The 18671-nt window shown below is 38.2% G+C and overlaps 1 protein-coding gene across 2 annotated transcripts; it reads right to left on the bottom strand.

Moving 5' to 3' along the window:
• Positions 1-5455: 5455 nt before the first annotated feature.
• FGG (fibrinogen gamma chain) lies at positions 5456-18307 on the bottom strand. 2 transcript variants are annotated; one of them, XM_027866909.1, is made up of 10 exons: positions 18164-18306; positions 18002-18046; positions 17622-17802; positions 17422-17515; positions 14910-15040; positions 13653-13786; positions 12229-12413; positions 10588-10865; positions 6909-7075; positions 5456-6282 (listed from the first exon to the last, which is right to left on the bottom strand). In XM_027866909.1, the coding sequence occupies exons 1-10, from the start codon at positions 18239-18241 to the stop codon at positions 6268-6270; spliced, it is 1308 nt and encodes a 435-aa protein (XP_027722710.1). In that variant the 5' UTR covers positions 18242-18306; the 3' UTR covers positions 5456-6267. The 2 variants fall into 2 exon arrangements, with proteins under 2 accessions (XP_027722710.1, XP_027722708.1); XM_027866907.1 differs by lacking the exon at positions 5456-6282 and having other exon boundaries at positions 6882-7075; positions 18164-18307.
• Positions 18308-18671: the final 364 nt, after the last annotated feature.

Consider the following 18671-nt stretch of genomic DNA (forward strand, 5'->3'; position numbering starts at 1 on the left):
AGAGAGAGAGAGAGAGAGAGAGAGAGAGAGAGAGAGAGAGAGAGAATTTGAAACTCAAAATTTTAAAGAATGAATGTCAAAAATTGTTTTTACATGTAATTGAAAAAAAGATTTTTTAAATTTATTTTTAGTTTTCAACATTCACTTTCATAAGCTTTGAGATTTAAATTTTCTCCCTCTCCCTCCCCTCCCCAAGCTGGCATGCAATCAGATATAGGTTCTACATACACATTCATATTAAATATATTTCACATTAGTCATGTAAAGAAGAATTAGAACCAATGGGAAGGAACAAAACAAACAAACAAACAAACAAACAAAAAAGATAGCTTATAGTATGCTTCGATTGGCATTCAGACTCCATAGTTCTTTCTCTGGATGTGGACAGCATTTTCCATCATGAGTCTTTTGGAGTTGTCTTAGATCCTTGCATTGCTGAGAAGATCCAAGTCTATGAATTTTAGTCATCGCATAATATTGCTGTTGTGTGTACAATGTTCTCCTGGTTCTGCTCACTTCACTCAGCATCAGTCCATACAAGCCTTTCCAGGTTTTTCTGAAGTCTGTCTGCTCATCATTTCTTATAGCACAATAGTATTCCATTATATTCATATACCACAACTTGCTCAGCCATTCCCCAATTGATGGACATCCCCTCAATTTCCAATTCTTGGCCACCATAAAAAGAACTGCTATAAATATTTTTGTACATGTGGGTCCTTTTCCCATTTTTATGATCTCTTTGGGACACAGCCCTAGAGGTGATATTGCTGGGTCAAAAGGAAATTTTTTTTAAATCTGCTTTGCTGCTACAACCTAAGGACCATGGGGCTTTTCCACCTAACTTGCAGCTAAAATTTTCCATATCTGTTGTCTTCCCCATTAAAATGTGAACTCATTGAGACCAAGGACTGTTTTATTTTTACATTTGTGTCCTCTACACTTTGCATGTAGTAAATATTAAATGATACTTCATTCATTCATTCATCCACCCATCTATCTATCTATTCATTTATTCCTCTCTTTATCAAGAAAAATCCATAACTAAGTTTCCACCAAAATGCAGCAAAATCTGATGCTTGGGTGCTAACAGACTTGAACACAGACAGGTCATAAGTATAGGCCTTCAACTGTTTGCAACCAGTAGAAGTGATTATAAAGTTCAGAATTTCCAAGGAGTTTAACATTCACTTTTAAGGCTTTCTTAGCAATCAGTCAGAATGCTGAAAGTGACAGGAGATAACTGTGCGGAAGGGGTGAAGATCATGTTTTAATTTCCCACTAGTTCTCTTATAGCTATCTTAAATTATAGGCTCAAATAGACAGAGATCTAGAAGGGATGATAGATAAATGTCAATAAGTTTTAACTCCACACTTTACAAGTGAAGAAAGTGAGAGAGAATTTTAAGTGACTTGTCCAGAGTCACAAAGATAAGTGTCTGAGGCAGGATTTGAACCCATATCTTCTACTTAGTACTCAATTGACACACCACACTGTCTTACTATCTCAGATTTGTGCTGCAACCAACTGACTGCTTCCCCTTTTGTCTTCTCCTGGCCCCATGCTTCTTCAACCAAAATAATTCTGAGGCCTCCACCCACATAGATGGACCTTGGAGAGGCTCCATCTGCTCTTTAATGAGTGGTCAGAGTCCACAGATAATTATCAGGATTCTCTTGATGTGCACCATGATTTTAAGCAAAAACATGAGATCAACATCAATCTCCTGCAACCTTGGAGTTGGGAATGGGCATGGTGTGTTTGAAGAACAGTTAGGAAACTGATCTTACTGGAGGTGAGGGGGTTTGATTAATTTCAACAAACATTTATTAAGTGCCCACTGTATACTTTAGGGAAGCTACAAAGTTTAACTAAGACACAGTTCCTGCTTTTATAGAAATTAGAGTCTAGAAGAGAGAGATGATGCCTTTGCAGATAACCATACTAAAAATAACACATAGAAAATCTTCAACAAAAGTGCTATATGAGCTGTAGGGAAAAGAAGGGACAATTGCCACTTGAGGGAATCATGGAGGAAGGAGAATTTATGTTTTTCTTTAAAGACTGGTTAGGATATAAAATAGATCATTTAGATCATATTAAATTAAAAAGCTTTTGTACAAACAAAACCAATGTAACCAAGATAAGAAAGAAAGCAGAAAGATAGGAAACCATCTCTACAGCAAGTCTCTGACAAAGGGCTCCTTTCTCAAATATATAGAGAACAGAGTCAAATTTATAAGAATACAGGCCATTCCCAATTGATAAATGGTCAAAGGATATGAACAGGCAAGTTTTCAGATGAAGAAATTAAAGATATCTGTGGTCACAGGAAGAAGTATTCTAAATCACTTTTTGATTAGAGAACTGCAAATTAAAACAACTCTGAGGTACTACCTCATAGCTATCAGATTGGTTAATGTGACAGAAAAGGAAAAGACTGGAGAAGATATGGGAAAATTGGGACACTAATGCATTGTTGGTGGAGTTGTGAATTGATCCAACCATTCTGGAGAGCAATTTGGAACTATACCCCAAGGGCAACCAAACTGTGCATACCCTTCCATCTAGCAATACCACTACTAGGCCTATATCCCAAAGAGATCATAAAAAAAGGGGAAAGGACCTACATATGCAAAAATATTTCTAGCAGTCTTTTTTGTGGTGGCAAAATATTGGAAACTGAGAAGATGTCCATCAATTGGGAAATAGCTGAACAAGCTGTGGTATATGAATGTAATGGACTACTATTATCCAATAAGAAATTATGAACAGGCAGATTTCAGAAAAACCTCGAAAGACTTGTATGAATTGTTGCAAAGTGAAACAAGCAGAACCAGGAAAACATTGTACACAGTGTAAGCAATATTGTGTGATAATCAACCATGAATCACTCAGCTCTTCTCAGCAACACAATGATCTAAGACAAATACAAAGGCTCAAGAAGGAAAATATTATCCATATCCAGATAAAGAATTGATAGACCCTGAATGCAGATTGAAGCACATTTTTTTATTTACTTTATTCTTTCTTGTGTTTTTTTCTTTTGATTTGTCTCTTTTTTCTCAACTGTGACTATTTTGGAAATATTTTTACATGATAGCACATGTATAAACTATATCAAACTGCTTACCACTTTTAGAAGAGGGGAGAGGAAGGAGGGAGAAAAATTTGAAACTCAAAATCTTGTAAAAACAAATGCTAAAAATTTTCTTGGCATGTAAAAGGGGGAAAAATAAAATACTGTTAAAAAAAAAATAAAGACTGGTTAGGGATTCAACAGGCAAAGAGAGGAAGAAAGGACTTTCCAGGCACAGGGTGAAATGTGAACACAGTCCCAGAGGTGGGAAATAGCATATTATGTTCAGCAGAAAGGGAGCAGTCACATTAAGATGGAATGTAGAGTATTTGGAGGGTTGTGATAAGAGATAAGTATGGAAAGAAAGAATGGTGTCAGGTTGAGGAAGTCCTTCAACATCATGCAAAGGAATATGAAGATTTTTTTAGATGTGGAGACATTCGTGCTGAAGGAAGATGGATGAGCAGTAGTGTGGAGGATGGATTGGATGGGAAAGGGTAGAGAGGAGTAATTGCTGGGGAACAGTGAAATAAAATTGTAGATGGGAGGGAGAGGACAAGTTCTAGCCTATAAGGTCCTTGCTTGATAGCGGGGATTGTTGTGTCATTCATCTGTATAACCTCATCATTCCCTAGCACAGTGTGTTATACATGGGGAGTACCCAGGAAATGTATTAAATAGATGAATGAATGATTGTATAAATGAATGAATGAAATATCCTTTCCGATTTCAATTTTATCAATCCAATTGACAGATGGAAACTGAAGAAAGGGAATAGTACTTAACATATCTAGTGCATTAATTTTGCCTAATCAAAGGATAGAAAAGTACTGCAATTGAAGCTCTTTGGTTAATGCCTAAATTGGAGTTTCACTATTTTAGCCTCAGGATTTCACCAATTTTTAATGCCCCCTTGTCCCCAACCCAATATAGTCACCAGGAAATTTCCTTCAAGCAAAAACACTGAAATATTTTTTCATCTACCACCACTCTACCACCATAGTCTACTATTAGTTAGGAGAAGAGTAAGCCAGCCAGCCAAAGAGCTTAGAAACAATCTTTATAGTGATGATGATCTCACAATATTCCCATTTTCAACTCAATGACTTGAAAGAATTCAAGAGCTTGTTGTGACCTCATGTTTATCTTTAATCAGTATCTCCCAAGAAGAAGGTTTTTGTCTAAAGGTCATGATATACATCAGACAAGCCAACTCAACATTTGTGGACTTTGAGCCTAACCCCCAAAGAGTAGCTGGAATCTTTCCGAGGTCCAACTGTGTGGGTGGCAGCCCCAGAATTCTTTGCATCTTTACAAAAGAGTGAAGTTAACCCTTCAGAGGATGGGAAAAACACGTTGATTCTTTAATGCTGAAGTTGAATAGATTTTAGATTATCTGTTATTTGAATTATTAGAATTACTGCTCCTTTTCAATATTGTGGAAAAACAATGGTGGTTTTTAATATTTAAATTTAATTTTTTTAATTTAAATTTAAGTTATTTAAATTTAATTTTTAAATTTGTGCTTTTGGCTGGTTGGAGGAAAACAATTTTTTTCTGCCTAAATCTAACACGTATTAGCATCTGTTGATTAGCATAATCAACAGGAACAGGAATGTTGTAATTAAGGACATGGCAACAAGATAATAGGATTTAGGGCTAGTAGGGACCTTGGGAGTCATATCTTCTAAGCCCCTTATTTTGTAGATAGGAAACAAAAACTCAGGTTGAGTGATTTGCCCAAGGTCACCCATCAAGAAAAGATAGAATTCAAACCCAGATCCTTTGACTCCAAATTGAGTGCTTTCACTACTAAGCCACAGAAAAGAAAATTCAGCTAGCACAGTTTTTTCCCTAAACATTCCTGATCTTGTTTCATGCCTACATCTTTCTTTTTTCTTTTTTTTAATGCTATAAGTGATTAATAACTGATGTCATCAGTTGGAGGCAAGATGGTAAAGAGAAAAGAGCATTGGCTATGGAGGAAGATAACCTATCACCTGGATGACCATGGGCAAGTCACTTCCTGTCCCTTGTGTGTTAGGTTTCTCAGCAGTTCAATGATGGAGAGTGGACTAGACCATTTCTGAGATCCCTTTTGCTACATTCACCTAGATTCTTCAAGGCAAGTAGGTTAAGGAGCGGGCTACTATCCCAAATGCTCTCCACTGTATTATGGCATCCCAAAGAATTGTGAGCAGATGTACTATGTGCTAAGCAGAGAGAGTGTGTCAGGGAGAAGCCTCTTCCCTTTTGCACATCCTCTATGCAAGAGATCTACAACCACACAGCATTGTTGTACAGAAAGAAGGGGCACATAAACATACAAATGTGTGAGCCCAATGCCATAAAAAGGAAAATTCAGGTCAATTCCATTGAATTCAATGCCCGAAATATTTATTAAGCCCCTACTGTATGTAAGGTTACTATGTTGGGGAGAAACACATTTTAGATACATAAAAAAAAATCCCACTGTCCCTGCTCTCATGGAGCTTACAGTCTCGTAGTCAACAGTAATAGAGAATGTAGAATGAAATATTGAAATCCAGGCGTAACATAAATGTTCACAACATTTTAAATATGAGTGTCCCAAAAATTTTAGTGCAATTTAAAGCATTAATAGCTTTAAAATGCACACTTTTGGAACACCACACACTATGTTTCCTTGTCACTCATTTCTTGGAATAAAAGTAGCTGCTTATGTTTATAAAGCTCTCTAAGACTTTGTGACTTGTGTTTTTGGCTAAATGGGTCTTACATTTCTGTTACTTCTGATTACTGGTATTTAGTTTCATTGAACTTGTATCCCAGCTCGTTGTCCACTCTCTTGAAGTCAGGAATTATGTCTTGTCCTTCTTCTACAACTGTACCTAATGTTTTGTGAAATGCCCATCCTATAGTATGAGTGCCAACTATATCCTTACATGTGAGATGCCTTTGGTTTTGGTTAAGGACTAAGTAATGGCACAGGGCATTTGGTCATAGATATGAAATTTTTTTAATTGAAATGGCACAGAGATAAATTATCACATGTACAAAGTTGTTTGTGATGGTTCCAATCCTGGAGATCAATACTGAGAAAGTGAAGTATGTGTGGCATAACAAATCCGCTCTCCCATTGATAAAACAACATGTCTCTGTTCAGATAAAAATCCTTTAAAGTGTTGGCCATGTTTGTAACATCCTTTTAAATGTCTCCAACCTATGGCAAAAATGAAAAAAAGAGCTATAATTCTTTAAATACAAGAGTAATTAGATATTAGATATAATAAATATGAACAGACTTAAATTATTACCTGTAAATTTTTTAAACCACTACAATATATGGATGACAAATAATTACCAAAATTTGCCTTAAGAAATGGTCACTTGAGCAACAGATTGAACTTCAGTGTATAGCCATAGTTTACATATATACATACATGTGTGTATATGTCTATATAGACACACACATACATATAGCTCCTATATACTATACATACATATATTTTATATACACATACGCACATAAATATATACATATATGTTATACATATATGTTATATATATATGCAAGAAAACAACACTTAATTTTTAAAATCAGCAAGCATAAAACATTCCATCATGAAGTTGTTTGTCTAACAAAGCCAAAAGGTAGGTAGTGAATTTCATCCCAGGCTCAATACATGAAGTAGAATAATAATCAACAAGCATAGGAAGTGAAAGATGAAACGAATATTGAAAAGGAAATTTGTGTGCCTTATGGAATGAGTAGGACAATGTTTAAAAAATACATATAGTGCTCAATCATTTCTTAATAGTTTATTTTAACATGTGATCTGAGCCCACCTGTTTGGATCCTCCCAAGTGATGTTGCTGGCCATCTATTGAAAGTCTGTTGAATGGAATAATCTTCATGGTAGTTTTCTTCATAGAGTACCACCTTGACTTCCAGGTAGCCCAGATAATGCCATTATCATAGCCACGGGGAGTTGATGATTTTGAGTAAGTGCCCCCTAAAACATAAATTATACAAATATATCTCATTAGTCTGAAACTCCTTGAAACAGAAGTATGAATGTGCTATTTTCTACCATTTATGAATAATATATAATATCCTCCACTAAAGTCTTGCCTTATTGTGGCATGAAGGTGATCCTGGGCTCTAGAGGGACCCTAAGTGCTAGGGAATTTTTTCCAAGGCTTCTAGCATAGGCCTGGGAATGGGCCATCTGTTACCTGGGAACAAGCTTAGCTAAACACAGAGAGGGTCTTCATGAAAATGCTGGCCACCAGACAATAACACGTGGCCACAACAGTTCATGAAATCATTCTCTAAGAGACTGTTCTTGGTACCAGTGTCGCCATGATTTTGACACTCTAAAACAAATGCTTCTGTACAACATGTAAGATGTTTGAAAATCTTCTTAAAGCCCCTCTTTTTTGAAAATAATTTTTAGATGGCCATGTTATTATGTTGCTAATGTATCTGATTTCATTAGTGTGGGAGACTCCTAGTGTGAAAATTCCCATCCACCAATACAGATTACACCTGCACTTGGGGTTGGTCAGTCTTGGGAAGCTGCCTGAAGCACATTGATGTTCTATGAGCCCCAGGCTCAGCTGAAGACTCAGGCAGACCTCGGTTTAAGTCTTTTCAGTATGCCAGGGAACTCCATCATCCTAAAAGTTCTGGAACATTTGATGATCTTGCACCATCTTGATGGAGTTCCCTGCACCATTAAAATTATAAGGCCAAAACCTAGTAGTGATAGTTCCAGTAACAATATGAAATCATATTTTAGTAATAACTTTGAAATAACATAAATAATTACAATGATAATAGCTAGTATTTATAAAACTCTTTAAGGTTTTCAAATCACTTTAGAAGTATTGTCTCTTATTATCCTCACAGTACCCTGAGAGGGAGATGTTATCTTTATCCTCATTTTACAGATGACAAAACTGAGGCAGACAGAAGTTATGTGACTTGCCCAAGGTCACACAGCTATCTGAAGCCAGATTTTAATTCAGGTCTTACTGACACCAGGTTTAGCATTCTATCTAGTGTGCCACCTAGAAACAATCTTTGTGGTAATGATTTGATTACACAACATTCCCATTTTCAACTCAATGACCTGAAAGAGTTCAAGAGCTTAATGTGACCTCATGTTTATCTTTAATCAGTATCTCTTTGATACTGATTGATAACAACTGATAACAATAACATAAAATATAACATTATATGATATAATAATATAATAATATTAGATAGATTGATAGCTATAGACATTCTATATATATAGATATAGATTCTATTCTATATCTATCTATCTATATATATATAGATAGATATAGACTTCCACTGGTAAAGGACCTACATCTGAATCCTGCTTTCACTATTTACTACTTGTATAATTTTGAGGAAGCCACTTCATTTCTCTGGGCCTCAGTTTCCTCCTCGATAAGTTGAACCAGCTAGACTAGATGATTTCTAAAGTTTCTGTCAACTCTAATCCTTTGGTCTTATAATGCTTTACAGTTTCCATAGCACCCTACACATAGAAGTTCCCCTACCCCAGACCACTGGCCCCTATAGCCATTATCCAGAGGAGCAATTTCTTGAGGAGGCAAGCCCTGACAACTACCTCTGCAGAGGCTGTAACCCCTGCCTGCTTAGCACCCATTGCTATTGAAGACTCAGAAAAGAAAGTCTGCCAACCCCTAAAACCCCTGGCAACTTTCTAGTGGTTTAACATCAGCAACGGATAGGGTCTGATCAATGGAAATGACACTAAAGAAGATGCATTCCCATCTGTTTGGCCCATATCTCCCTGAGCTTTTCATCGGGCTTATAGCTGGAGCCTCTGATGTGTCAGAATGTAAGCTCTTTGGTAGCAGAGGATCTTTTCCTTTTTACTTTGCATCCCTACTTAGTACAGGGGATTGAATTGGTCTAGACTCATTTCAATTCAACAATAATTTATAAATTACCTACTTTGTACATATAGCAAGCACCTAATACATGGTTTTCCATTCATTTTCATTTAGTCAGTCCCATATATATATTATCTACCTGGAATCTAGTGGTATTCCAAATTGCCCTTAACACGTCTAGTGGGCCTTCCTCACTGAACTTAGCAATTTTGAAATCAACATACTTGGGTCATTTTTCTAAAGAAAGGCTCAAATCCTCCCTCCCCTGTTCACTTAAATGGGGTAACTTGCCTATCTCCAACTGAGGCAACAATAGTGTACTCCAGGAAATGGCACTGGAGTGTTGCTAACAGCCCTCACTGTAAAGTAAACAACAAACCTCATGTGCTTCAAAAAAATATTTTTTAGTGCCTAGTACAAGGGTGAATCAGGAGTCACCAGCATGGTACACGGGAATGACCTTGCTTATGCAGCTTCCATGACAGAAGCAGAAGTCAATATCCCATGAAGCAAGGTCCCTGGTCTAACAGCCAACATGACAGTGAGTTTTTCAAGAGAAAGGAGTCAAGGATATTAGTTTGCTCAAAAGCAACATGTGGTAGTATTCAGGAGCAAATTTCCCTCCCTTCTGACATAACTTCAGGTGCACTATCAGTTAGAGTAATGCTCTGAAAGATTGAAGTCTATATTCTGATGGTTGAGAGGATGAATAGAACTGAAGGACCTTGAGGAAGGCAGCCTCAGGAAGCAGAAATATACACAAAGTTGGCTGTTAATATCCTTTTTGCTCTCCCACCTTCTGACCCAGGTACCCATTGCTCTCCCAACACCTTTTTACACACCAGATCCTCTGCTCTGTTGCCCACATTTCCAAATAGTACTTTCTGTTTCAGGTCTTTTGTGACCCCCTATCATCAAGAAAATGCATCCTTTAACCCATTCCCTCAGTAATTTGTTACAAACTACCATGCAGATGATAAGATAAACATATCTATCTATACACATATACATAGATATACACATATATGTATATACATCCATACATACATATACATATATATGTTTATGAGCACTCACAGATTATACTACTCAAGTGACATGTATATTTAATAAGGGAGGAGTTAACTTCTGGAAACAGTGTGGTAACTACAAAGAGTAGCTTTGATGGTGAAAATTGAATAGTCCATGACAAATCACTGGACTAATAATTTGCAACAGTTGGATACCTTGTGATATGGCCAAGTCTAAGTATTAGCTAGGCTTTATCCAACACTAACCTTGAAAAAAAAAAGGAACTAAAATAGTAAAAGCACTTATCCATCTCTTAACTATTTTTCAGTCTTTGCATAAATAGGATGATAGGGTCATAAGCTCAGTTGCAAAAGACTTATTTTATGCATGAGGAATCTGAGATCAAAGTTGTTAAGTGATTTGCTCAGTGTTTTTATAGCATCTTACTAGGGTCATAGACAGAGAGGAAGAGGCAAATTTTAATCTAGGCCTTCTGACCCCAAATCCACGATAGCACACTGACACTTATCGCCTTGCATGAAAACTGTATAATGAACCAGGAAACAAGAGATGACAATACCTTGGTAGTAAACACCATTGAGGTGGCCTGCATGACATTTGTTCATCCACCAGCCAGACCCATCCTGTTCAGCACAGTTGCCCTCAAACTTATCATTGTCATTATCCCAGGTACTGAACTGCATGCCAGCATGGGAGGTGAAAAACTTGTCACTTGGATCATCACCAAAATCAAAGCCGCCAAAGGCATCTCCTGCATCTCCTCCAAGGAAGTGGCTATAGGTCAGCCGGTACTTGTCAGATTCAGGCATCACCTTAAACATGGAGTAGTCAGCCGTGCTATGTAAAAGGGAATGGATCCATCAGTAACCTCTAACCCATAACTTTGTCCAAAAGCTTCATTTGTACATAGCATCATTTTCTGGAAATATCAGCATTATTCCTAGAGGTTGTCATGGTGTTTACACATGAAGTACTCATTTATACTTCAGTTTCTGGCTTAGAGATGGGCAACACTCATGCTAAGTCAGTATCTCATGGCAACCAGGAGACACTTTTCCCCTCAAAAAATACTATTCATCTAGATACATGATCTAGACTCAATTCAATTCAACAATAATTTATTAAGCACCTACTATGTACTGGGCTGTGTGTAACACTGATGCCAGAAGTCCAGATATTTTGAAGAGCTGAAAAATTAGTTGAATTTTTCACCAATGTCTTTGTTTGACATCATGTAGACTGAACCCTGGTGGACCATGGCTATTTTTCTAATTATTATTCTTGGTTTCCAAGCTTAAAAAACTTAAGATAATATAAGTTAGCATTGTTAGTCCTTGACAATGTTAAATTATTTTCCTAGAAATGTGAACTTTAGAAGTCAGAAAAGGTACTGTCTTTGCCATATGCAAGAGTATAATGACATTGCTCTCAATTGGCATACTAGTTCTGCTGGGAGTTGAAGGCCAGGCACACCGTGGGGACATTGGGAAAAGTACAGATAATCATGCCTGCAACAATGCATGGAATTTCCAGGTTAGGGAAAGGAATTCTCTTCCAGGAGGAAATGTGAGGAAGGGACGGAATTGGATAATGTGGAGGAAAATAGGCATTTCACATTGAAGCTGCTCAAATAGACTATATAAAATATTCAGTTTCTTCATTGGTCTGCAATGTTTAAAGAATGGGAATTTGTGAGAGGAAAATCTCTACTACGGTAATATTTCTGCTAGCAGAAACTCACCAGTTTGACACAGAATTGATTTCTTCATTCTACTGAAATATTAATATTGCTCTTCTTAGAAATATTTAAAATGGTTTAAGTAGTGAATTCAGTGCAAAAGATTGTATGTTTCCATGACATGAACTGATCAAAGCAATTACTGCTCCTTTATAGGAATTAGGAAAGTACAAAGATGCAAGATGTCCCTCATCTTGCACTTCATTGGTGTGATTTTGTGGAAACCAGGGCGCTAAACTTTTAAGCAATTGAATTGGTTAAGAATTGGCTTAGATCCCTAAGCTCTTTAGCTGGAAGCAGTCCTTTATCCATGAAATAGCCCAAGAAGCAAATAAATTACTATGAGGAGGGTTGAGTGCCACTTTGCTTTTACCTGGATGGTTTACCATGTAACTCTATGGCAAACTGACAAAGACCAATTCCAAGGAGTCTTTTGTCTTAAGATGCCCCTCCAAACTGTACCTGGTTTTGCCACTCCAGTCTTCCAATTCTATTCTTAATACATATGGAATTGTAGTCTGGGAGCTTAGAAGGTGAATCTTTTCATTTCCCAGCCAAAATTCTGTGTTGCCAGTTGGAGACAAATGTCCAAATCCTTCCTTATATTGAATCCAGTTTTTCTTGAAATCCAGGCTCCCATCCAATCTCTAATAGAATATTTGCAAAGGCGAAAGCAGATAATTGGTGACCAACAAATTAATACCGTCACAGTTTTGGGATTTTTGTGTGTGTGTGTGTGTTTTTTTGTTTGTTTGTTTAGGCAATGGGGTTAAGTGACTTGCCCAGGGTCACACAGCTAGTAAGTGTTATGTGTCTGAGGCCAGATTTGAACTCAGGTCCTCTTGAATCCAGGGCTGGTGCTCTATCCACTTTACCACCGAGCTGCCCCGCCACAGTTTGGTTTTAAAATATTGGTAAATGGTAAATTATTTAGATGCCATAAGTAAGGACTCAGATTGTGGATTTTGTTTTTATCAAAGGGAATCATTCTGTGCTCTGTCTAAAACATCTAACAACCAAAGGCTCCAGCTCCCATTTCTTTGATAAAATAGTTGAAGCAGGAAGTACAATACAGGATTTGTGGGTAGAAAGAATCTTAATGAATGTCTAGTCCAGAGCTGTAACTGTTCGTGTCAGGGTCCAGGACAAGCATTATGGAATTCATCAAGGGCAAATAGAATGAAAATTGGCCCTCGGGTCAATTTTGTAATGCATATTGTGAAAATAATATAAGAAAAATTCAGTTGTTGGAAGGGCTAATTACTATATAAACTTCTATGCTGCAAAATGACTGCTTATGTTAACTTCTTTTGTACCCTTTAAATTTCATTCCCCAAAGCAATGTTCTAGCTCTGATCTTAATTTTACAACTTAGGAAACTGAGACCAAAAGAGGTGAAGTGACTTGACCAAGGCCAAGAAGATAGTAAATAGCAGACTTAGAATTTGAATACAGGTCAACTGACTCTAAATGCCACTACATTTGATTGGTAAAAATAGTTGATGGTATTGGCACCTGAGTGTCATTACTGAACTCTCTGGAAGACTGTACCTTCTTGTAGCAGCCTGAACCTTTCTAAGTTATTTCTCTAGTTTTGTTTTAAGATGGCATGATATTAAGAGGAATGTCAAGATTAGAGGTTAAAGTTGACTTCAAAGAAAGCAAAAATAGTGATGATGATGATGAAGAAGAGGAGAAGAGGAAGAAGAAGAAAAAGAGGAGGAGGAGGAGGAAGCAAAAGAAAAGGAAGAGGAGGAAGAAGAAGAAGAAGAAGAAGAAGAAGAAGAAGAAGAAGAAAAGGAGGAGGAGGAGAGGAGAAAGGATAAAGGGGAAGCATAAAAAATACCAGGAGGGGGAGAGAAAGGAGAAGAAGAACAATAACATACCTTCTGAAGTACGGTCCATCCATTGCCTGCTGAATCTATTTCACAGTAGACCAAGAACTGTGTCTTAGCTTGGAATGGCTTGACAAAGTAAAGGCCACTTACTGAGGCCCCTTTGTTTGCAATGTCTTGACAATCTGTTGGAAAAATCAGATTATGTCGGTCACTGCAGTTCCTCTTGTTTTATTCTGGGGCCACATTCTGGAAAGGACGTGGACAAGCTGGAGCTCATTCAGAAGATGACAATCAGCATGGGAAGGGAGTTTGACATTAGGCTGTTTGAGGATTTGCAAAAAGACCTGGGAATGTTTAATAGGGAAAGGAAGAGGTGGGGGGGCTAGGGCAGGATAGCTGGCTTCAAGTATTTGTAGTGCTATATTAAACTTGTTCTGCTTGAACTCAAAGAGCAGATATTAGGAGCAGTAGTGGAATTTGCAGAGAAGCAGATGTGAGAGAAAACCTCCTGATAATTAGGGACTTTCCAAACATAAAACAGGTTGCCTGTTGGTTCCCTCTCATTGAAGGTTTGTAAGCAAAGGCTGAATGGCTGATTGTCCATGTGGCTGTAGAGGAAATTCTCATCCCAGTATAGGTTAAACTAAATGGTCTTGAGATTCCTTTCAGTATTAGAATCCCACAACCATAGTTTGGAATGCCTTCAGTGTCTTAAGGCCAGGCTCACTTTTCCTCCAGATTGCACAGTGTTTTCATTCCCTGAAGGAAGATGTATGCACTATAATGTATGCACTATAATTCCTTTTGAACCTTGAACCACCTAAACAGTAAATCAGTCAGTCGGCTAGCACTACTAAGCATCTACTTTGTGCTGAGCGTTGGGGATACAAAGAAAGAGTTCACAGTCTAGAGGAGAAGACGGCATGCAAATAGCTATGTAAGCACAAGATACATACAGGATAAACTGGGGCGAGTCTCAGAGGGAAGGCACTAAGATTAAGGAGAACTAGGACAGGGTTCTTGCAGAAAATGGCACTTAGCTGCAACTTAAAGGAAGACAAGGAAGCTGATAGACAAAGACCAGAAGGGACAGCATTCCGGGTGGGGGGGGGGGGGAACAGCCAGTGACAAGGCTGAGAGTAGGGAGATGGCGTGTCTTGTGTGAGGAACAGCAAGGAGGCCAATGTTACTGGACTACCAAGGTTCAATTGGCTAGAGGCGAAACATTCACTCATGGAGTGATCTGTGATTGGCACTCTGCCTCCCCCTCCAGAGAGCTGATCCCAGAACTAATATCTCACTCACCCTTTCCAGTGGTTTCTTGTATTTGAACTGAATCTTTACAAGGCTCCTGACATTTCGCTTCAAGTTCAATTGCTTTTTGTTTCAACTGAAGAATCTTGTGGTTGTTTGAAACCAAGATATCTTGCAAATACCTACAAACAAAACCGAAACAAAGTGAAACAAAACAACAAGAAAAAAGATAATTCAGGCTTTGTTTGACCCTAATAATTGTCTCTTTCATAAATGTTACCTTGTTTTCCCAAAAATTACCCAAGACAGAATTGTTTGTTTTTCTCTTCTGGTAAAAATTGTAAAGTGACACAGTTGGGGTTGAGGGGAAGCACCCTAATCTACATGGGGGAAAATAAAGACATATAACAGATACCATTAAGACTAGAGTACCCTTTCTTTCTTTTTTTTAGGCAGTTGGAGTTAAGTGACTTATCCAGGGTCACATAGCTAGTAAGTGTCAAGTGTTTGGTCTGAGGCCGGATTTGAACTCAGGTCCTCCTGACTTCAGGGCCGGTGCTCTATCCACTGCACCATCTAGCTGCCCCTGGAGTACACTTTCAATCTCAATGTCTGCACCTAGATGGCAGGCATGTGGTATGAAGGAAAGAACTCTCTCTGCTCTGTGAGCAAAGACCCTTGGGGCTCATTTTGATTTTATTCCTTATGAGCAGGAATGGAAGGAACATAAGGGGCAGTGTGTGGGCATCAGCATAGGCAATAAATTAAGATGCCGAATACTATAACAGAAAGGATGCTGGGTTTGGAGTCAGAAGGCTGTGTTCAAATCCTGGCTCTTCTACTTAGTATCTGTGTGATCTTGGGCAAGTCAACAAACCCCTCAGGCTCTTCATCAGCAAAATGAGGACATTGGATTGGATGAGAACTAGGATCTCTGCCAGCCCTAGATCTATGACGGTCTTTTGGGCTTGAATAAAATGAGCACAGGCCAAGTAATTTGATATTAGCTCACATTTCTATCATACTTTTTAAGGTTTATAGAAAAATTTTTACAATCACTATATGGAAAAGGTAGCATGAATATTATCTCCATTTTACAGAATAGAAAACTGAGTCTTAGAGAGGGGACCTGACACCCGACATCATACAACTCTGAAGTATGCCATCCAGGACTTAACCTAAGTTTTCCAACTGCAATCCAGCATGGTTTCCATGGTGCTATGCCACCTCCCAAGAAAGTAGATCAGAAAATCAAGAACATTCATGTACCTACTAACTATTCCTATTCCTATTCATATCTACTGGAGCCCAACTTGAAGGGGCTCAGTTCTAATCATATGGAGACCATACACGTCTGGGACCTCATTCTCACAGGAGGATATGCTATTGACCCTTCTTGCAGAATGGGGCTGCAGATGTCCAGCACTTTGCTTTGGGACGTCTTCTAACATTCACTACTCTGTCACTAAGGACAGATGAACCCTAAAGATTTCTGGGTTTTTGTTATATTCCCTTGCCACTGCATCTTTAGGACCAATGATTCTTTCCATCAAATCTACAGCTGAAACTTCCTAGATATGTCATACCTCCCATTGGAATATCAACTTGTTAACCACAGGGAATGTCTTGCTTATCTCTTTATATTCTTTACACTTAGCATAGTGACTGACACATAGTAAGTAGTTAAGAAGTCCTTTTGCTTATTCTTTAATTCATGTACCATCTCATCTAAAGTGCTAGACTATTTTAAAAACAATACAGAAAAGCAATCAAAGTAAATTTCCTATGATCTAACACTCCCATGTTCTTGACCCTTTCAAGGGTTCAAAAATTTTAAAAAGGGGGCAGATAGGTGGCGCAGTGGATAGAGCACTGTCCCTGAAGTCAGAAGGACCTGAGTTCAAATCCGGCCTCAGACCAAACACTTGACACTTACTAGCTGTGTGACCCTGGACAAGTCACTTAACCCCAATTACCTAAAAAAAAAATATTTTTAAAGGCTGTAGTGCCACATTAAAAAAAATCATTTCAATATTTCATTAATTTGAACATGAGATATGACACCAGAAGAGAAAATTACATTTTGACAGTAGCAATGAAAGGGAAGTGAATACATCAAGGAAACCTCTCCTTTATGGACCATTAAAGGACCATAGAAACATAAGTCCAGAACTTGAAAGAATCTTAATGGTCATCTAGCTCAATGCCCTCCTTTTAGAGCTGAGAAATTTGAGGATCAGAGATGAAATAACTCTTCTAACACCACAAAATGGGTAAAATCACAGAGAAAGGATTTGAATTTGGATCTTATTGACTCCAAGTTCAGTATTCTTTCCACTGCTCATAGACTGATATGAACAAGGGAAAAAACAACACAGAACAAATTTCTATGACTTTGAAATTCTCCCCTATGGTACATTTGAAATATTCAGGCATATTACCAGTTTTAGTTTTTGAAAACAGAAAAAAATAGACAAAGAAAATATCCCTCCCCGAAGTAAGTAACATTGAATTTGGAATAGAGTAGCCTTTAAAAAACAACCCTACAAGGCAAAGTCCTTACTTAATACTGTTTTCATGTGTGATAACCATTGCTTCATATTTCATAATTTCATCAATCATCTTCCTTGACTTCTGAGTCACATCATTGATCACATCTGCAGAAAGGAATCAAAAAAGAAAACATTAATAAGGCAAAGGAAAAGGAGGTGGGAAGAATGACTACTTTCTCTTCCAGTTTTCCCATTTTGTGCTTGCTCTTACTTTGAGGTCTTGTGTCAGAATTCTGGCTGACTTGGATTTTCTGGATCAGCAGTTTGGATTCTGATGTCTTATTATCAATATCTTTTAAGGCATCTTCCATATGCCGTAGGTCCCGGTCTATGGTGTTTTGGTATTTGTTTAAGAAATCTGCAATCCCGCACGTAGTTGGGCAGTAGCTACCCTGAAACCACAAAAGAGCACGTTTCCAAATACCTACCTACCTAAGAGTTCTGACCGAAATCCCCTAGGATTCAAATGACAGTGACAAGCAAACCCCAGTCATCCCAAACCAGTAATTTCCTGTGCTATATGTCCTGGGTTTCTTACTATCTAGGCCCCCTCTCTGTCAAACACAAAACAAAAGACACACAACTACTTACAAATCGCTCATCTAAAATGCAGCAGTTGTCTCTGGTGGCAATATACTGTGGAAGGCAAACAACAGGAATTTCACTAGCTGGTCACCACATTTTTTTCCTTGTGATTCAGTTCCAAAAGTTGTATTAAAATATATATAATAATAATCATGTAGTCACACTTACTGCTTGGCATGTTGAAAAGATTAAGAGTAACGTGGAACAATACAGAGCTAACCTCCGTGGATGCCAGGACAACTGCATAGTGTCTGGAGTGCTCCGCCCTTCTATCCTCTGTCTGCAGAGCAAGCAACTGTTAAAACACCTCACTCTCTCCCTACCCTTTTATATGAACTCCAAGGATGATGCTGACCACAGTCTGTCAAGGCAGCCACTAAAAGGGCCAAGAGCCAATCAAGGGGCGGATTTACCAGAAGGGTGGGGAAATCTCTCTCTCTGTGCCCCTTTCCTGGGTCCCGGCCAATCCTCCCACAAATTCCCAGATTTTGCATACAAGTTCCTGCTCCTCCCACCTTGTCTCCACACCCCCACCTCTTGGTCAAAGCCAATCTTTTCTCTTTGAAGCAACAGTAATCTGAAAGCCTGGTCAAGCATTAGCTATTGCCGTATGGGGAAGACGAGAGACTGGGAAGCTGCATGAAGCAACCACTTCCCAGATATGACTGAGATAACA

The sequence above is a fragment of the Vombatus ursinus genome, unplaced genomic scaffold (assembly GCF_900497805.2).
Source record: "Vombatus ursinus unplaced genomic scaffold, bare-nosed wombat genome assembly UNPS02014784.1, whole genome shotgun sequence".
Classification (NCBI taxonomy): domain Eukaryota; kingdom Metazoa; phylum Chordata; class Mammalia; order Diprotodontia; family Vombatidae; genus Vombatus; species Vombatus ursinus.

Bases quoted from the DNA above. Each gene is read 5' to 3' on its own strand.
- FGG (XM_027866907.1), bottom strand. From the start codon at position 18,241: ATGCAGTTGTCCTGGCATCCACGGAGGTTAGCTCTGTATTGTTCCACG. The intron at 17,803-18,001 runs GTAAGTAGTTGT...TTGTGGTTTCAG, and splicing joins GCATTTTAGATGAGCGATTT to GGTAGCTACTGCCCAACTAC. The intron at 7,076-10,587 runs GTATTGTCATCT...TTTATGTTTTAG, and splicing joins CAATGGTGTTTACTACCAAG to GGGGCACTTACTCAAAATCA.